A 19,395-nucleotide genomic window follows, 5' to 3' on the forward strand; every position below is an offset into this window, starting at 1 on the left:
GTTGTTCTATCCTCTTTCCATAATTTCACTACTGTGCCCGTTTGAACTCTCAATGTCGAGTTGATCCTCGAGTTGCCTATTGGCCTTTACAAGTGCAAATATAGAGAGAAAAAAAACAGGTGTAGAGAGAGAGAGAAGATAAAGAGTGTGAGAGAGAGGCAGAAGAGGAAGATGTTCTATCCTATTTCCAAAATTTGAATACTGTGCACGTTTGAACTCTAATCGTCGAGTTTATCCTCGAGTTGCCTATTGGCCTTGATAAGTGCTAATATAGAGAGAAGAGAAACAGGGGTAGAGAGAGAGAGAAGAAAAAGAGTGTGAGAGAGAGGCAGAAGAGAAAGTTGTTCTATCCTCTTTCCCAAATTTGAATACTGTGCACGTTTGAACTCTCATTTTCGAGTTGATCCTCGAGTTGCCTATTGGCCTTGAAAAGTACTTATATAGAGAGAAGAGAAACAGGGGTAGAGAGAGAGAGAAGATAAAGAGTGTGAGAGAGAGAGGCAGAAGAGAAAGTTGTTCCATCCTCTTTCCAAAATTTGAATACTGTGCACGTTTTAACTCTCATCGTCGAGTTTATCCTCGAGTTGCCTATTGGCCTTGATAAGTGCTAATAAAGAGAGAAGAGAAACAGAGGTAGAGAGAGAGAAGATAAAGAGATAAAGAGTGTGAGAGAGAGGCAGAACACAAAGCTGTTCTATTCTCTTTCCATAATTTTACTACTGTGCACGTTTGAACTCTCATCGTCGAGTTTATCCTCGAGTTGCCTATTGGCCTTGATAAGTGCTAATATAGAGAGAAGAGAAACAGGGGTAGAGAGAGAGAGAAGATAAAGAGTGTGAGAGAGAGGCAGAAGAGAAAGTTGTTCTATCCTCTTTCCGAATTTGAATACTGTGCACGTTTGAACTCTCATCGTCGAGTTTATCCTCGAGTAGCCTATTGCCCTTTACAAGTGTAAATATAGAGAGAAGAGAAAAAGGGGTAGAGAAAGAGAGAAGATAAAGAGTGTGAGAGAAAGGCAGAAGAGAAAGTTGTTCTATCCCCTTTCCCAAATTTCACTACTGTACACATTTGAACTCTTATCGTCGAGTTTATCCTCGCGTTGCCTATTGGCCTTGATAAGTACTAATATAGAGAGAAGAGAAACAGGGGTAGAGAGAGAGAAGATAAAGAGTGTGAGAGAGAGGCAGAAGAGAAAGTTGTTCTATCCTCTTTCCCAAATTTAACTACTGTGCACGTTTGAACTCTCATCCTCGAGTTTATCCTCGAGTTGCCTATTGGCCTTGATAAGTGTTAATATAGAGAGAAGAGAAACAAGGGTAGAGAGAGAGAGAAGATAAAGAGTGTGAGAGAGAGGCAGAAGAGAAAGTTGTTCTATTCTCTTTCCCAAATTTGAATACTGTGCACATTTGAACTCTTATCGTCGAGTTTATCCTCGAGTTGCCCGTTGGCCTTGATAAGTGCTAATATAGAGAGAAGCGAAACAGGGGTAGAGAGAGAGAGAGAGAGAAGATAAAGAGTGTGAGAGAGAGGCAGAAGAGAAAGTAGTTCTATCCTCTTTCCCAAATTTGAATACTGTGCACATTTGAACCCTCATCGTCGAGTTTATCCTCGAGTTGCCTATTGGCCTTGATAAGTGCTACTATAGAGAGAAGAGAAACAGGGGTAGAGAGAGAGAGAAGAGAAAAAGTGTGAGAGAAAGGCAGAAGAGACAGTTGTTCCATCCTCTTTTCCAAATTTCACTACTGTCCACGTTTGAACTCTCATCGTCGAGTGTATCCTCGAGTTGCCTATTGGCCTTGATAAGTGCTAATATAGAGAGAAGAGAAACAGGGGTAGAGAGAGAGAGAAGATAAAGAGTGTGAGAGAGAGGCAGAAGAGAAAGTTGTTCTATCCTCTTTCCCGAATTTGAATACTGTGCACGTTTTAACTCTCATCGTTCAGTCTATCCTCTAGTTGCCTATTGACCTTTATAAGTGCTAATATAGACAGAAGAGAAACAGGGTGAGAGAGAGAGAAAATAAAGAGTGTGAGAGAGAGAGACAGAAGAAAACGTTGTTCCATCCTCTTTCCCAAATTTGAATACTGTGCACGCTTGAACTCTCATCGTCGAGTTGATCCTCGAGTTGCCTATTGGCCTTGATAAGGGCTAATATTGAGAGAAGAGAAACAGGGTGAGAGAGAGAGAAGATAAAGAGTGTGAGAGAGAGGCAGAAGAGAAAGTTGTTCCATCCTCTTTCCCAAATTTGAATACTGCGCACGTTTGAACTCTCATCGTCGAGTCTATCCTCCAGTTGCCTATTGGCCTTGATAAGTGCTAATATAGAGAGAAGAGAAACAGGGTGAGATAGAGAGAGAAGATACAGAGTGTGAGAGAGAGGCAGAAGAGAAAGTTGTTCCATCCTCTTTCCCAAATTTCATTACTGTGCACGTTTTAACTCTCATCCTCGAGTTGCCCATTGGCCTTGATAAATGCAAATATAGATAAAAGGGAAAGAGGGTGAGAGAGAGAGAGAGTAGATAAAGAGGGTGAGAGAGAGAAAGAGAAGAGAAAGAGGTCTAGAGAGAGAGAGATAGAGAGAGAAGAGAGTGAGAGAGAGAGAGAGAAATATGGTGAGTCGAGTTGATCCTCGAGTTGCCTATTGGCCTTGATTAGTGCTAATATAGAGAGAAGAGAAACAGGGTTAGAGAGAGAGAGAAGATAAAGAGTGTGAGAGAGAGGCAGAAGAGAAAGATGTTCCATCCTCTTTCCCAAATTTCACTACTGTGCACGTTTGAACTCTCATCCTTTAGTTGCCTATTGGCTTTGATAAGTGCTAATATAGATAGAAGGGAAAGAGGGTGAGAGAGAGTAGATAAAGAGGGTGAGAGAGAGAAAGAGAAGAGAAAGATGTCTAGAGAGAGACAGAGAAGAGAGTGAGAGAGAGAGAGAAAAATGGTGAGTCGAGTTGATCCTCGAGTTGCCTATTGGCCTTGATAAGTGCTAATATAGAGAGAAGAGAAACAGGGTGAGAGAGAGAGAGAAGATAAAGAGTGTTAGAGCGAGGCAGAAGAGAAAGTTGTTCCATCCTCTTTCCCAAATTTGAATACTGTGCACATTTGAACTCTCATCGTCGAGTTTATCCTCGAGTTGCCTATTGGCCTTGATAAGTGCTAATATAGAGAGAAGAGAAACAGGGTAAGAGAGAGAAAAGATAAAGAGTGTGAGAGAGAGGCAGAAGAGAAAGTTGTTCTATCCTCTTTCCCAAATTTGAATACTGTGCACATTTGAACTCTCATCGTCGAGTTTATCCTCGAGTTGCCTATTGGCCTTGATAAGTGCTAATATAGAGAGAAGAGAAACAGGGGTAGAGAGAGAGAGAGAAGATAAAGAGTGTGATAGAGAGGCAGAAGAGAAAGTTGTTCCATCCTCTTGCCCAAATTTCACTACTGTGCACGTTGTAACTCTCATCGTCATTTTTATCCTCGAGTTGCCTATTGGCCTTGATAAGTGCTAATATCGAGAGAAGAGAAACAGGGGTAGAGAGAGAGAAGATAAAGAGTGTGAAAGAGAGGCAGAAGAGAAAGTTGTTACATCCTCTTTCCCAAATTTCACTACTGTGCACGTTTAAACTCTCATCTATTAGTTGCCTATTGGCCTTGATAAGTGCTAATATAGATAGAAGGGAAAGAGGGTGAGAGAGAGTAGATAAAGAGGGTGAGAGAGAGAAAGAGAAGAGAAAGAGGTTTAGAGAGAGAGAGAGAAGAGAGTGAGAGAGAGAGAGAAATATGGTGAGTCGAGTTGATCCTCGAGTTGCCTGTTGGCCTTGATAAGTGCTAATATAGAGAGAAGTGAAACAGGGTGAGAGAGAGAGAGAGAGAAGATAAAGAGTGCCAGAGAGAGGCAGAAGAGAAAGTTGTTCCATCCTCTTTCCCAAATTTGAATACTGTGCACGTTTGAATTCTCATCCTCGAGTTGCCTATTGGCCTTGATAAGGGCTAATATAGATACACGGGAAAGAGGGTGAGAGAGAGTAGATAAAGAGGGTGAGACAGAGAAAGAGAAGAGAAAGAGGTCTAGAGAGAGAGAGAGAGAGAGAGAGAAAAGAGTGTGTGAGAGAGAGAGAGAAATCTGGTGAGTCAAGTTGATCCTCGAGTTGCCTATTGGCCTTAATAAGTGCTAATATAGAGAGAAGAGAAACAGTGTGTGAGAGAGAGAGAAGATAACGAGTGTGAGAGAGAGGCAGAAGAGAAAGTTGTTCCATCCTCTTTCCCAAATTTGAATACTGTGCACGTTTGAACTCTTATCGTCGAGTCTATCCTCGAGTTGCCTATTTGCCTTGAAAAGTGCAAATATAGAGAGAAGAGAAACAGGGTGTGAGAGAGAGATAGAGAATATAAAGTGTGTGAGAAAGAGGCAGAAGAGAAAGTTGTTCCATCCTCTTTCCAAAATTTCACTACTCTGCACGTTTAAACTCTCATCCTCGAGTTGCCTATTGGCCTTGATTAGTGCTAATATAGATAGAAGGGAAAGAGGGAGAGAGAGAGTAGATATAGAGGGTGAGAGAGAGAAAGAGAAGAGAAAGAGGTCTAGAGAGAGAGAGATAGAGAGAGAAGAGAGTGAGAGAGAGAGAGAAATATGGTGAGTCGAGTTGATCCTCGAGTTGCCTATTGGCCTGTATAAGTGCTAATATAGAGAGAAGAGAAACAGGGTGAGAGAGAGAGAAGATAAAGAGTGTGAGAGAGAGAGGCAGAAGAGAAAGTTGTTCCATCCTCTTTCCCAAATTTCAATACTGTGCACGTTTGAACTCTTATCGTCGAGTCTATCCTCGAGTTGCCTATTGGCCTTGATAAGTGCTAATATAGAGAGAAGAATTTTGACGACGACTGGCGAACAAAATCAGGATGTGGTTGCGGCCACACGCTCACCCAACAACAGGGCCCAGAATAATCCTGTTAACGTGACCTGTTTCAAATGCAATGTTAAAGGCCACCTTGCAAGGGACTGTCGAAAACGTGGAACACGGTGTTACCGTTGCGGTGAGAGTGGACACTGGGCTCGGAACTGCTCGGGAAACGAGCAAGGGGAGGACGCATAAGCGCCAGTCTCCTTCCCAACCAAGATGTGAACACGACACTCCCGGTGATAAGCATCCATGTTGACGGGACGCGATGTTTGGCGCTTATTGATACAGGATGCTCAAGGACAATTTTACATGCAGACCGGTGCCGGTCTTGGAGAAAAACAAACGTAAATGTCAACACAATTGGTGGAATGTCCCATGCGTGCTGCGGTGTTGGAACGGTCTCTGTATCCACTGATGAAGGTGTGTCTACCAGAGTCAATGTGTTGGTGGTGCATGGCAAGCCACTGGGATTTGACTTGCTTCTAGGGATTGACGCCATAAAAGCTCTAGGAGGTGTCGTTGTCAAGCCTACAGGATCAGTGCGGCTGGGCGCCAGGAAAAGTATTAAATGCGCAGCCATTTCTATCGATGAACCAGATTTCACTGCTACCTTTGACCATCAAAACCGAACGTGGACCGCATCGTGGAAATGGTCTGTGGACCACCCCCCTGAAAGGCTGCATAATCGAGTGTCAGAGTACCCAATGCCAGCAGAAATTCGTGAAGAATACATGCAGGAGCTCCACACCTGGATAGATAATGGTTGGCTCGTGCCATACCCAGAGGATAAATTGGGACCCCCCAAAGGTCTAATTCCCCTGATGGCTGTGATACAGCAGAACAAAGCCAAAGTGCGCCCGGTAATGGACTACCGGGAGCTAAATCATTACGTAGACGCATTTACGGCCAACGCAGATGTTTGTGCGGCTAAGCTGCGTGAGTGGAGACAAAAAGGTGCTAACGTGTCTCTACTGGACCTCAGAAGAGCATACCTACAAGTCCGGGTCCATGAGACACTGTGGCCATACCAGACTGTGGAAATCGATGGGAAAAAATACTGTCTGACCCGTCTGGGGTTTGGTTTGAATGTGGCTCCCTTGATAATGAGAGCAATTGTCAGCGAAGTACTATCTCAGGAAGAAGTTATAAGCCGCGCAGCATCTGCTTACATTGATGACATTTTTGTCAATGAAGACGTGGTGCCCGCGACCCGTGTGAGAGAACACCTCGCGCAGTTCGGTTGGAGTGCAAGAACCCGGAGCAGTTGAAGGACGGTGCACGGGTGCTGGGATTGGCAGTCAGGATGGAACGCAATGAACTGCGGTGGATGCGAGGAAATGCAATTCCGGAGGCTCCCAGTATTGTTACGCGACGAACAATCTTTTCCCTGTGTGGTCGACTTGTCGGGCACTTTCCGGTGTGCGGTTGGCTTCGTGTGGCTTGCGGAATACTCAGAAGGAGAGTAAGTTCGGTAACGAAGGGCTGGGATGATGAAGCAAGGGACGCCGTACTACATCGTATGATGTTCGAAACCTTAAAATCTGCACAGCAGAACGATCCGGCACAGGGAAATTGGTGTGTGGACGGCAAAGAGCTGAATGTATGGGTCGATGCTAGCTCCCTAGCAATTGGGGCAGCCTTGGAGATGTGTGAAACTGTGCTGGAAGATGCATGTTGGCTGCGACCTGAAGATGACTCTCAACATATCAACTTGGCTGAACTGGATGCCGTATTGAAAGGCATCAATTTGGCTCTCCAGTGGCAGAGCAAGGTGCTACACATAAAGACAGATTCTGTTTGCGTATACCATTGGGTCTCGGACACGCTAACTGGAAAGGCATGAGTACGCACCAAAGCAGCAAGCGAGATGCTTATTAGGAGGCGATTAAGCACTCTTAAGGAGCTCGTGAAAGAGTATGGGCTGACAGTGGATGTGACGCTGGTTCCATCAGCACGAAACATTGCTGACCGACTGACACGAGTGCCACAGCGGTGGTTTGAGGCAATGAAAAAGAAAAACGGTCTTGACCCAGTGATAGGCGCGGTCCACACAGACGAGCTGGATGAGAGTCAAATCATGGCTATTCACAAAGATAGTGGACATCCGGGGGTGCGACGCACTACCTACTTTGTCAGGAGAAGATGTCCAACCACGACAAAAGCAACTGTCAGAACGGTCATACAGAAATGCGAGGAATGTCAGTCCATTGACCCAGCGCCAGTCAGGTGGGAAAAGGGAAAGCTGGAAGTTAACGAGAATTGGCAGAGAATTGGAATGGATATCACGCATTATGGCACCTTCCATTTTTTAACTTTAACAGACTGTGGTCCATCGCGTTTCTCCATTTGGAGGAAATTGGCAAGGCAGGACTCGGCAAGCGTGATTCATCAGTTAGAGGCAGTGTTCCTCGAGCGTGGCGCGCCGCATGAACTTCTTTTAGACAATGACACAGCTTTCTGCAGCAATATGTTCCAAGCATTTGCATGTAAATGGGGAGTTCACTTGCGATTCCGCTGTGCATACGCTCCAGCCGGGAATGGCATAGCGGAGCGATGTCATCGTACAGTGAAACGAATAGCGGCTAGAATGTGTTGTCCCATACAGGAGGCTGTCTACTGGTATAACATCACACCAAGAGACGACACATCTCCCTCCACTGCGCCTGCCAATAGGATTTATCAATACGAAGTTCGAGTAAAGGAGACCAATCTCGCAACTGCGTCCCCAGGTCACAAGAACAGCTTTTACCAGGTTGGAGATCGCGTATGGGTCAGAAGACCGCAAAATCGATGTACCACGAGGTTCGGCAAGGGTGAGGTGACCAAGGTGATCAGCCCTCAGTCAATTTTGGTGGACGGTGTGCCTCGTCACGTGAAGGATTTGCGCCCTCGCCATTATGTTGTTACATCGGAGGAAGACGGAGACTCAGACAGTATGATGTCTTCTGAAAAGACAGAGAGTATGATGCAGGACGACGAAGAGGATTTTGAGCCATATAATGTACATACTGAAGAAGCGGAGGAAGGACCACCCGTCTTGCCTCTACGAAGGAGTACCCGACAGAAACGAATACTGCCCCCCTGCCCTGATTGCGAAACACCGCCTATGGAGCAGACTGGTGGCAATAATGGCGATGAGGAGGATGGCAGGGAGGAAGTGCTGCCTCCGGTTCTTCGGAGAAGTACCAGACAGAGACGACTGCCCCCCTGCCCCATTTGTGATCATGAGATCAGGGGGGAGTGTAGCAGAAGCAGCAATAACTAAAATGAGGGGAAAAAGAGCTTACCTCGGGTATGTCTGTTGTGTCACCAGTTGGGGGGAAAAAGAGAATTCCAATATGGCGTCCGGGGGTTTTTATTAGCATTTACCCCATGCAACTCTCGGAAAATCACGTTTCTGTCTCATGTGATTATGCAAATGGATAATTCCCGGCCACTATAAAAGCAGGAGGCCAGAGACGAGTCGGCAGTGTCCTGCAAACTGTGTGTGTGGGTGTTTCTGGCGATTGGAGTGTGTCTTCTTTTACCACGGTTATCACGGACAGGAATTCCCTCTCTTCTGGAGGTGGGCGATATTGACTATTTTGAAGTTGTACTGTTGCTGACAGAACATTTATTTATTTATTTTTTTTGCCTACTACAGTTTTGTTTCAGAACTCTAGAATATTTATTTGTTTGCAATAATTTACCAATAAAAATATTATATTATCTTGATAGAGCCAATGATAAATTTGGGAATAATATTCGTGTGGACCTTAGTCTTATGTTGCAATTTTCTCATAAATAGGTACATTGTATTTACTTCATTTTTTATTGTCAATAAAAAAATTAAATGAATCGTTTTTGGATTAAAAAATAATGTTTTTTTTTATTCCGATACTCCCAAAATTCTGATTTTTCTAATTTCTGATTCTGATTAATCGTCTTAATACTAGTTTGAACACTATTAAATTTACTTTTAAGGAATTATTAAAAAGCTACTTACATGTTTGGAAAATGCAGGGATGATAGTGTACCAATACCAACAAGTTTGAGAAGATTATATATGACATGCTCATAGAGGCGCGTATTGAGATGATGATGGCCTGAAGCTAAATTTGGAGACATATTCGCCTAAACAGGAGAAAACATAGATATAAAATTTAAAAAGTTAAACTTTGGATTAAAAAAACTACTTTAAGATAAATGACTGGTATGTTATGTGAGAATATGATTTTTTTTTAATTTGAAAGAAAAAACATAACATAATAAATTATACTTTTCATGATCGATTAATAAAAATAGCTATGTGAAAATTTACTTATAAGTTGAGAGAAATTATATATGTGAATTTCTTTCAACTTTAAATAAGTAAATAAAACATCATATTTCATAAATGCTTTATATATATATATATATATATATATATATATATATATATATATATATATATATATATATATATTATGGCGAGATGAGCAATTCACCGCCGGAACTTTTTATCGAAAGAACGTTATCACCCGTCACCGGTTGTGAGAGCCTTCCCTGGGCGGGAACACTTAAAAACGTAACATGCTGTCTCTGTAAATATTCTCAATAAACTTCTCTATTTCTTTATTACTTCAGAACCTCTTTATCCATTTATTTTCCTGGTGGAATACCTTTCTTGAATATCCTTTTATTACGGCCACCCACCGCAGGATATATCAACTGGCGACGAAGATGAGATACGAACTGTAAATTCATCTAAAAAAAAAAAAAAAAGAACACGTGGTAACCGAGAACATTCTGAAAATTGTTGTTCACAAAGTTCACTTTTAATTGAAGAAAAAGCGTCTTAGAAAGCGAAAGACAAAGACTGGTGTCTGCCACAAATTTACGCAAGTAAAAAATAATTTTTATATTATTGACGAGTTAAACTCCGTTTTTCTCTGTTTAAACTCCCAAAGAGTTGACGTTATATAACGTGTGTGTGTGTGTGTGTGTGTGTGTGTGTGTGTGTGTGTGTAAATAGTGACTTTCTTCATGATTAACGGACGTGTTTTTTGTATTTGGTTAATACGATAAAAAACCAACAAATGAACAATACTGAGGAATCTGTGTTTATTTAATAAAGAAATTTTTTAAAAGAAGTTTACGTGTGTCTGCTGAAGTAGACGAAAAAAGAGTCTCTTGAAATTTTGTCAAGTATTATTTTAACGGTGATTTTTTTTCGGAACTTTCCTATGTGTTGACAATTTTCTGTGAAAATAAGCATCTTGTTTTTGAACAATATTTTTTTTCTCTGTGGTATACGTTAACTTGCTATTGATACATTTAAAAAGAAAATGACATCGGAACAAATAGCGACGTTGACGAAAACGTTAACTGAGAGTTTAATCGCTCAACAAAAAGCCCAAATAGATTTTCAAAAACAAATGCTAATTCAACAAGAACGTTTCGAAACTCTTGTAATACGACAAACGACAGATAATCGCTTATTTTGTGAAACGATTTTGTCAGAAAAATCTAAGGAGGGTGCATCCAGATTTTTTTCGGCTGAGGGTATAGCGAACTCGCTTTCAGAGTTTAAATATGACCCAGAAAAAGGTGACACTTTTCCAGCCTATTATCGTAGGTTTGAAACGATATTTACAAAACGATGCGAGAAGTGGTCGGATGAGGAAAAAATAACACTATTACTCCAAAAAATGGGCACAGAAGAAAATACTAAATTCACGAATTTCATATTGCCTAAAAAACCGGAAGAGATCTCTTTTTCTGAAACGGTGAAAATTTTGTGTGTTATATTCGGTGAAAGAGATAGTCTTTTTCATACACGGTATAGGTTTAAATATGTCAAAAGACGAAACTGATGACATTGTCACACATGCGGGTAAAGTCAACGCCCAGTGTGAACTGTTTAAATTAAAGTATTTATCAGTGGACATGTTTAAGTTAAGGATTTAAGGTCAAGGATATTATCAATCATGGAACAAGACCCGGAAATGAACTTACAAAAAGTGACAGAAGAATGTCAAAAATTGATAAATGTAAAAAGGGACACTACGAGGATAGAGGGAAAAGTCACATCCCAAGTCCAGGTAGTAAAACAGAAGACATTTCCAAAAGACAAAGGGAAAAGTTTTGAATGTAGGAGTTGTGCGGGTCCGCACTTAAGAAAAAAATTGCCCTTATAAAGACCAACGTTGTACCAAATGTGACCTAGTGGGACATCGGGCAACCCACTGCCGAACTAAGCAAGACAAAAGACGGAAATGGAAGCCAAAAGTAAATGTGGTCTTGTCCAAAGAAGAAATAAAACAAGGAGGGAAACGGAAATTCGTTCACACACAAATAAATGGTCACTCAGTGAAGCTACTTTTAGACGCAGGTAGCGACATATCAATTATTGACGAAGTGACCTGGAAGAGAATTGGTGGTCCAAAACTGAGAAAAACACAAAAAATTGCAAAAGGTGTTTCCGGAGAGCGATTAATATTCATGGGAGAATTTAATTGCAGTGTTTCTCTTGGATCGAAAACTTTTTCCTCAAACCTTTCAGTTGTTTCAGGAATAAATTCTTGCCTTTTTGGAATTGATTGGATTGTTTTGTTTGATTTATGGGAGCTACCCATAAATTCATTTTGCAATAATGTAAGAGCGCTGGAAAAGAAAAATTCCAAACAAAATGACCATTTTCTGGCAGTGTTAAAAAGTGACTTCCCCAAAGTTTTTTCAGAGGGATTAGGAGTGTGCACCAAAACTGAAGTAAATTTTGAATTAAAACCTGTTTTTAGACCAAAAAGAAATGTGCCTTTTTCTTCAAAAGAAGATATTGAAATTGAACTAAAAAGACTACAGAAGAATGGTATAGTCGAAAAAGTTGACTATTCTGAGTGGGCGAGCCCCACTGTGTATGTTAAAAAGAAAAATAAGAATATTCGGGTATGTGCCGATTTTTCTACAGGCCTTAATGACTGTCTGATGGATCATAGTTATCCACTTCCATCTCCTGAAGACATTTTTACAAAGCTGAATGGAGGTAGAATTTTCTCCAAAATCGACTTATCGGAAGCTTACCTTCAGGTAAAAGTCAGTGAAGAATGTTCTAAGTATTTGTGTATCAATACACATCTAGGACTTTTCCGACTAAAAAGACTTCCTTTTGGATTAAAAGTGGCCCCAGCACTATTTCAGCAAATAATGGATACGATGCTTGCTGATTTATATGTTGCAATCGCATATTTGGGTGACATCCTTGTCAAAAGTAAAAATGTACAGGAACATAAGGAACACATCAGAGCAGTTTTCCAAAGAATTGAGGAATTTGGTTTCAAGTTAAGTGCCGAAAAATGTGAATTTTTTTTTAAAACAGATAAAATATCTTGGTCAAATTATCGACAGCCAAGGCAGAAGACCGGATCCTCAGATAACAGAAGCAATCGAGAGGATGCCAGCACCCAATAATGTTGCCCAGTTACGATCTTTTTGGGGTTTGGCTCAATATTATGCTATTTATATGCCAAACATGCATAAGTTGAGAGCACCATTGAATGATTTGTTAAAAAAAAGACAAAAGTGGATTTGGTCAAAAGAATGCAAAAATGCGTTTGAAGATATTAAGAAATGCCTGCTATCAGATTTAGCTCTAGCACATTTTGATCCACAGAAATAATTGATTGTTACATCAGATGCAAGTGACTACGGAGTAGGAGCAGTTCTTCTCCATAAACTTGAAGATGGATCAATAAAGCCAATAGCCCATGCATCCAGATCACTTTTGCCGGCTGAAAGAAACTATTCTCAAATTGAAAAAGAAAGCTTGGCGATTATTTATGCTATTAAAAAATTCCATAGATTTATTCATGGAAGGATATTTACTTTGCAAACCGACCACAAACCCTTATTGACTATTTTTGGCTCTAAAAAAGGCATACCTACGCATACTGCGAACAGACTCCAACGATGGAGCATAATTCTACTAAATTATAACTTTAAAATGGAGTACATTTCATCCAAAAATATCGGACATGCAGATGGACTGTCCAGGTTCATCCAAAAGTATGCTGAACCTTTGGAAGACACAGTAATAGTTGCATTGACAGAGGAAAAAGAACTCTCTGGATTACTGTGCAACACAATCAGAGAGTGTCAAGGGTGTAATCTAGCAGCAAAGGCACCACCTGTGCAGATACAACCGTGGCCAAAGATTGATACACCGTGGACTCGGTTACATATCGATTATGCAGGTCCTTTAAATGGACATTATTTCTTAGTGGTCGTCGACAGTTTCACAAAATGGCCAGAGGTGTTTAAATACAAACACCCTACTTCGATGAGTACAACAGATGCACTAAGAGTTCTCTTCAGTTGTTTTGGAGTGCCTAAAACTATTGTCAGCGACAATGGCACCCAATTTACCAGCAAGGAATTTGAAGAACTCTGCAAGGCTCTAGCCATTGAACATTTAACAACGGAAATCTACCACCCAAGGTCAAATGGCCTAGCAGAGAGGTTCGTCGATACATTCAAAAGAGGATTGAAGAAAAACCAAGGCATGGACACTGACGAGAAGAGTCTTGAACAATTTTTATTGGTGTACAGGATAACTCCGAACCCAAACACTGATACCGGTTTGTCACCAGCCGAACTGATGTTTGCACGGAAAATCAGATCTGTATTTGACAGAATTTTACCAAGTGCAACCAGAGTAACAACAACAAAAGAAAGTTTTCCAACAAGGTTTTACAAACCTGGTGACAGAATATTCTTCCTGAATTACAGGAGTGGAAAAATTTTTTGGGAGGAGGGGATTATCATGAAAAGAATCGGACACATGCTATATTCTGTAAGAAGTAATAAATTCGACTGTCGCATGCATATAAATCAGCTAAGACCTCGACACACTGATGACTACAAACAGGCAGAAGAAAATGACCTACCCCTAGAGGTTTTGTATGATTCTTTTAATATTCCCCAACCCTTAACAGAACTTACTCCAGATTTGAGAGTTCCAGCTTCTCCACCAACTCCACCCACTCAAACGATATTGAGGAGAAAAAGTACAAGGGTGAAAAGAAAAGTTAACCGGCTGAGCCCCAAGCCAAAAAGCAAACGATATTAAGCCAAATTCTCTTGGGAGAAATTGTCTTAGGGGGAGGTGTTATGGCGAGATGAGCAATTGCCAATTCACCGCCGGAACTTTTTATCGAAAGAACGTTATCACCGGTCACCGGTTGTGAGAGCCTTCCCTGGGCGGGAACACTTAAAAACGTAACATGCTGTCTCTGTAAATATTCTCAATAAACTTCTCTATTTCTTTATTACTTCAGAACCTCTTTATCCATTTATTTCCCTGGTGGAATACCTTTCTTGAATATCCTTTTATTACGGCCACCCACCGCAAGATATATCAATATATATATATATATATATATATATATATATATATATATATATATATATATATATATACATATATATATATAATATTTATTTATTCTAGTTGTTTCAGTTTACTTCAGGTGAAGTTCTCAGAAATTAAGGAGCCTCTTCTTGGTGTAAAAGACATGATCTCTATTTGAGATACATAGATATTCGAATATTCCATTAAATTTCTCTTCTCAAACTCTGAGTTAGTAAATATATTGGGAACATACTTTTCCTCTCCTCACTTGACTATTTAAGTATAGTATACTTTTCTTGTGGTCTCTTGATCTTATTGGATTCCAGGATAAGAATTTCCTTTGTCTTGTGGAGTATCCAGCTTCGTTGAGGAAACATTATTTAGACAAGGTGCACGATTTCTTGTAAAAACACTAGTATGAGTTAGCCATACTGACGAGATTTTATTTGGGCCGCAAATACTATGTAATTTTGAATATTTAGTTAGGGTTCACTTGTAGAAAAAAGTATCCTCATGCCAGGCTTTCCTAACAAACCCTTGTACAGAGAGACCTTAGACATTCGAGGATAGTGTAAGCTTTTAAATTCTTTCTTTCTCTCTCTCTCTTTATATATATATATATATATATATAGGCACCGCCAAAAATGGCCGCAAAATCAAGTTGTTGTTGTTTTTTAAAACGAAATTACATTTATTAAAATCCATTATTTCTGAGTAACTTTTTTTTTCCAAAAAGATAAAACCCTGAATTTTATCATATAGAAAACAGAATAATGTAAAACTTTTTCTACTATTTTTAATTAAATTTTAAATGTTAAATTTTCCCCAAAAGTTAACAATTGACATTTTTTTCTTGCACAAAAAACGTACAAGTTAACCGGCTGAGCCCCAAGCCAAAAAGCAAACGATATTAAGCCAAATTCTCTTGGGAGAAATTGTCTTAGGGGGAGGTGTTATGGCGAGATGAGCAATTCACCGCCGGAACTTTTTATCGAAAGAACGTTATCACCGGTCACCGGTTGTGAGAGCCTTCCCTGGGCGGGAACACTTAAAAACGTAACATGCTGTCTCTGTAAATATTCTCAATAAACTTCTCTATTTCTTTATTACTTCAGAACCTCTTTATCCATTTATTTCCCTGGTGGAATACCTTTCTTGAATATCCTTTTATTACGGCCACCCACCGCAAGATATATCAATATATATATATATGTATATATATATATATATATATATATATATATATATATATATATATATATATAATATTTATTTATTCTAGTTATTTGTTAAAAAAAAAGAAGGTTTTTGAAATAATTAATTTATTTATTTATTGTCTAACTAAGATTTAGGATGATTTTCTAAGAGAATATGCAAAAATATTATAATATAAGTACCTGGAGTTCAAATAATTCCACTTATTCATATATGTAACCAGTTATTTCGCGTCGATCTAGAGTCTAGATCGACACTGTTTACGTTTGCGTTTGATAAGAAGCAAACTATGGAAGACCAAACAGGCCAAAAAAACTTATTTTTCAGTGACGAAAATTTCAATGTATTATTAAGCTGAGGCTGGCCAGTACCAGATGGGTGACCATTTGTATGAGTTTGGTTTTTAATGTGTATGTGTGTGGGGGCCAGGCTCCCCAAAATGGGGGGGGGGGCAATTTAAAGCAGAATAAAAAAAAATTTATTTCAGCGCGTTTGGTCCACCGTAGTCGAAAGGCGGCAAACGTTTTCAAACGGGATCGAAAAAATGATGCTATTTTTAACACAATTTATCAATTTTTTTTTTTTTTTGGTATCGATTCTTCAAAGCATGCCCTGTTTAATAATGGTCATGCATTATTCGGCTCGCTTAAAAAAAGTGTTAATTTATTTATCAAAGATTTTAAAATGGCTTTTTTCGTATAAATATTAACAAAAATTTTTTTTTGTTTTGCTTAACTTAAATTAATTATTTTACTTAATATATTCACCGAATTTCACACTTCAAAACTCAAAAGCGGGATAATTAAACACAATCGAAGTTCTGATATTCAGACGTCAAAATAAGGTATGCAAACAATTTTTTTTTTAATCTATAATTCTGTCCCTTACAACAACACAATATGTTGTGTTCAATTTCAGATGATTATTTTAAGCATATTTGTTCCCACTTCAAAACAAGGGAGGGTTTTGTAAGCAAAAAATATATATATATATATAAATATCGTTTATGAAAAATAAGTACACCTTTATAAAGTTCATTCTTCTCCTAATAATCGCTGAAAATTTCGTATTGATCGGATAATTACCTGATTTTTGGTAGATTTTTAAAAAGACGGTCCGTCAAAAAGTACTGACCTGCCCTCCCAGTTTTGGCGGTGCCTATATATATATATATATATATATATATATATATATATATATATATATATATATATATATATATATATAATATTTTTTATTTACATAGACAAATATTACATAGTCACTACACTGAACATGCTAATGTTTCAGACAAGTAGTCGGTCCAGACCACAATTCTTCGTCAGGCGACGTAATAAAGCGGGTGTTCATATGAAAAAGTCTGGTTCTTAAATGTAGGAATAGGGGAGATATTTTAAAAGATAAAATAAAAATGTTTAATTCAGAAGGAAGTGACATTTTAGACTCTTAACATTGAAAGGAAAGAAGGAATAGACGGCAAGAGAAGAAAAAAGAAAGAAAAAACAGAAACAAGAAAAAGAAAAGAAAAGCGAGAACAGAAGATATATAAAAAAAAGATTAGTGTGGATTACTGCATCAAAAAGAGGTGGGAGGAGGATGAAACACAATCGAGTTGTCTATGAAGGGGAGAGGAGGAGGAGATGTCAAAAACATGAGGTCTGTCATGAAGGAAAAATATTGAGAAATGAAGGAGTTAAATTAAAGGAGGGGGTGGAGAAAGATAAATGTATACATCAGAACATTAATTTAAACATATACGCATATGCATATACGTATATGTACATTCGCAGAGCGCATACAGACACTTATATATATATGTGCGCACAGTATAGAAATACATCAATTACTATTTATAGAAATATATTTATAAAGCATGGAAGGTCCGTATGCAAAGATTAATAGTTATATTTTCATCGGTTTAGCTAAAATAAGTAATATTTACCACAATGAAATTCAATATTTAAAATTTTAAGATTAATAGTTATATTTCGATCAGTCTCGCAAAAATAAGTAATATTTACTACGATAAAGTTTAAAATTTAAAATTAAATATTAAAATTAAATATTAAAATTAAATATTAAAATTAAAGAATAAAAGAATTTTAAAGAATGTATTATTATTGTTTTTAATTATTAAATTGGAGGTTTTAAATAATGTATTGTTAGTTTGATCTTTTTGCTCTTGCGGGTGGGTTTGGTGTATCTTTTAATTAGGTTTGTTATTATTAAAAAAAAAAACAACAAAAAACAAAAACAAATTATAAATGCACACAGCCTCAAAGGAAAAAGAAAAAGAAAACGATAACAACAATAATCGCTTCTGATGATAATCAGATGCACGGATAGAAAGCGCTTGAGAAGAATATGGCTGAACAACAACTTTTGAACACCATTTTTTACATATGCCAGCTGAAATTAAAAAGACCGCTCGGCGAATGGAAAAGATATCCAGAAAAATCGGAAAAAGAATAACTCTGTCGTGTTCAATCAGATGTGCTTGAATAATGACTTACTGCCAATATATATATATATATATATATATATATATATATATATATATATATATATATATATATATATATATATATGGGGTTTGTGTTACTGTACACATGGATTCGAAAAAGTTGTCAAAAAATAAATATATAACAAATAAATGTTATTAAAGGCAAGATAAGTTGCTTTTCTACCTAACTGGATATATCTTTTGTGTTTTTATTCAATGTAACATGTTTATTCAGCTCGAAAACCATACAGTGTTTACTGATGTATTGGAAAATTCAAGATGGCGCCTGACTCTCTCTTTAACACGCTAAGTTGTGGAAAAAGTGTTATAAATAAAAAACTAGACATAATACTGTTAAAAACCCGCCAAATATATGTCAACCTATGTCACAGTAACATATATTGAGCGGGTTTTTAATAGTATTTTGTCTAGTTTTTTTTTATTTATAACACCTTTTCCACAACTTACCGTGTTAAAGAGAGAGTCAGGCGCCATCTTGAATTTTCCAATACATCGGTAAACACTGTATGGTTTTCGAGCTGAATAAACATGTTACATTGAATAAAAACACGAAAAATATATCGTTTGGTAGAAAAGTAACTTATCTTGCCTTTAATAACATTTATTTGTTATATATTTGTTTTTTGACAACTTTTTCGAATCTATGTGTACAGTAATACAAACCCTATATATATATATATATATATATATATATATATATATATATATATATATATATGTGTGTGTTCAAGGAAGTGGTAGAAGGCTATCAAAATGTAAGGAATGAAATCTTGTAAGTTTTGTAGAAAAAAGATAAAAACAAATGGGTTAAGAGATTCCAACGAGAGAAAAACGTATATTTAAATGAGTTAAGGTCCCCAATTGTTATGTTTTTTAACCTTATTTTTATTATTTCTGATTTTCATTTTTATTTTTTTTAATTATTTAGATCATTTTAATGATATTTTAAGCCATTGAAATAATTTTCAACGCGTTTCAGACCTTCTGTGAAGTGTCCTCTTCGGAAAGTATTCAAAATGTAAAATATTTAAAATGTATTTAAAATGTATAAAATCGTTTTTGCTGGTCATTTTGATGGCATGTTTCCAAGAGGTGAGAATATCTGGAAATGTTTCTGAAAGTCTTCATGGGTGTGTTCCTCCCCTACCCTTGTTTGTTGGGGGTCAGACCATAGTCAATGGGTGTTGCTGTCTTTTGCTTTTCCATCTCTTTACTTACATTTCTCCTTTTTCCCCCTTCTTTTCTTTATTTTTCTTCTTACTTACGTGGAAGTGTAGAGCGCATTAGTGCTCGGTCAAATAAGTGTGTCTGTGTGAGTGTCCGTGTGAGGGGTGGGTGGGTATGAGTGCGCACGCGCGTGTGTTTCCTTTTATTTGGTTTGTAGAATATATGTTATGTCTCATTGT

General features: G+C 38.1%; 1 protein-coding gene across 2 annotated transcripts in view; it reads right to left on the bottom strand.

The window, feature by feature from the left end:
* Window positions 1–19,395, bottom strand: part of LOC145239862 (putative tubulin polyglutamylase ttll-15) — an 867,893-nt gene that overhangs the window by 430,016 nt on the left and 418,482 nt on the right. For both annotated transcript variants that reach the window (XM_080103430.1, XM_080103429.1), the window contains one exon: window positions 8,869–8,996. In XM_080103430.1, coding sequence (XP_079959556.1) covers window positions 8,869–8,996 — 128 coding nt within the window. The remainder of the gene's footprint in view (window positions 1–8,868; window positions 8,997–19,395) is intronic.

The sequence above is a fragment of the Euprymna scolopes genome, chromosome 19 (genome assembly GCF_053919585.1).
Source record: "Euprymna scolopes isolate OS-2025 chromosome 19, ASM5391958v1, whole genome shotgun sequence".
Lineage (NCBI taxonomy): Eukaryota > Metazoa > Mollusca > Cephalopoda > Sepiida > Sepiolidae > Euprymna > Euprymna scolopes.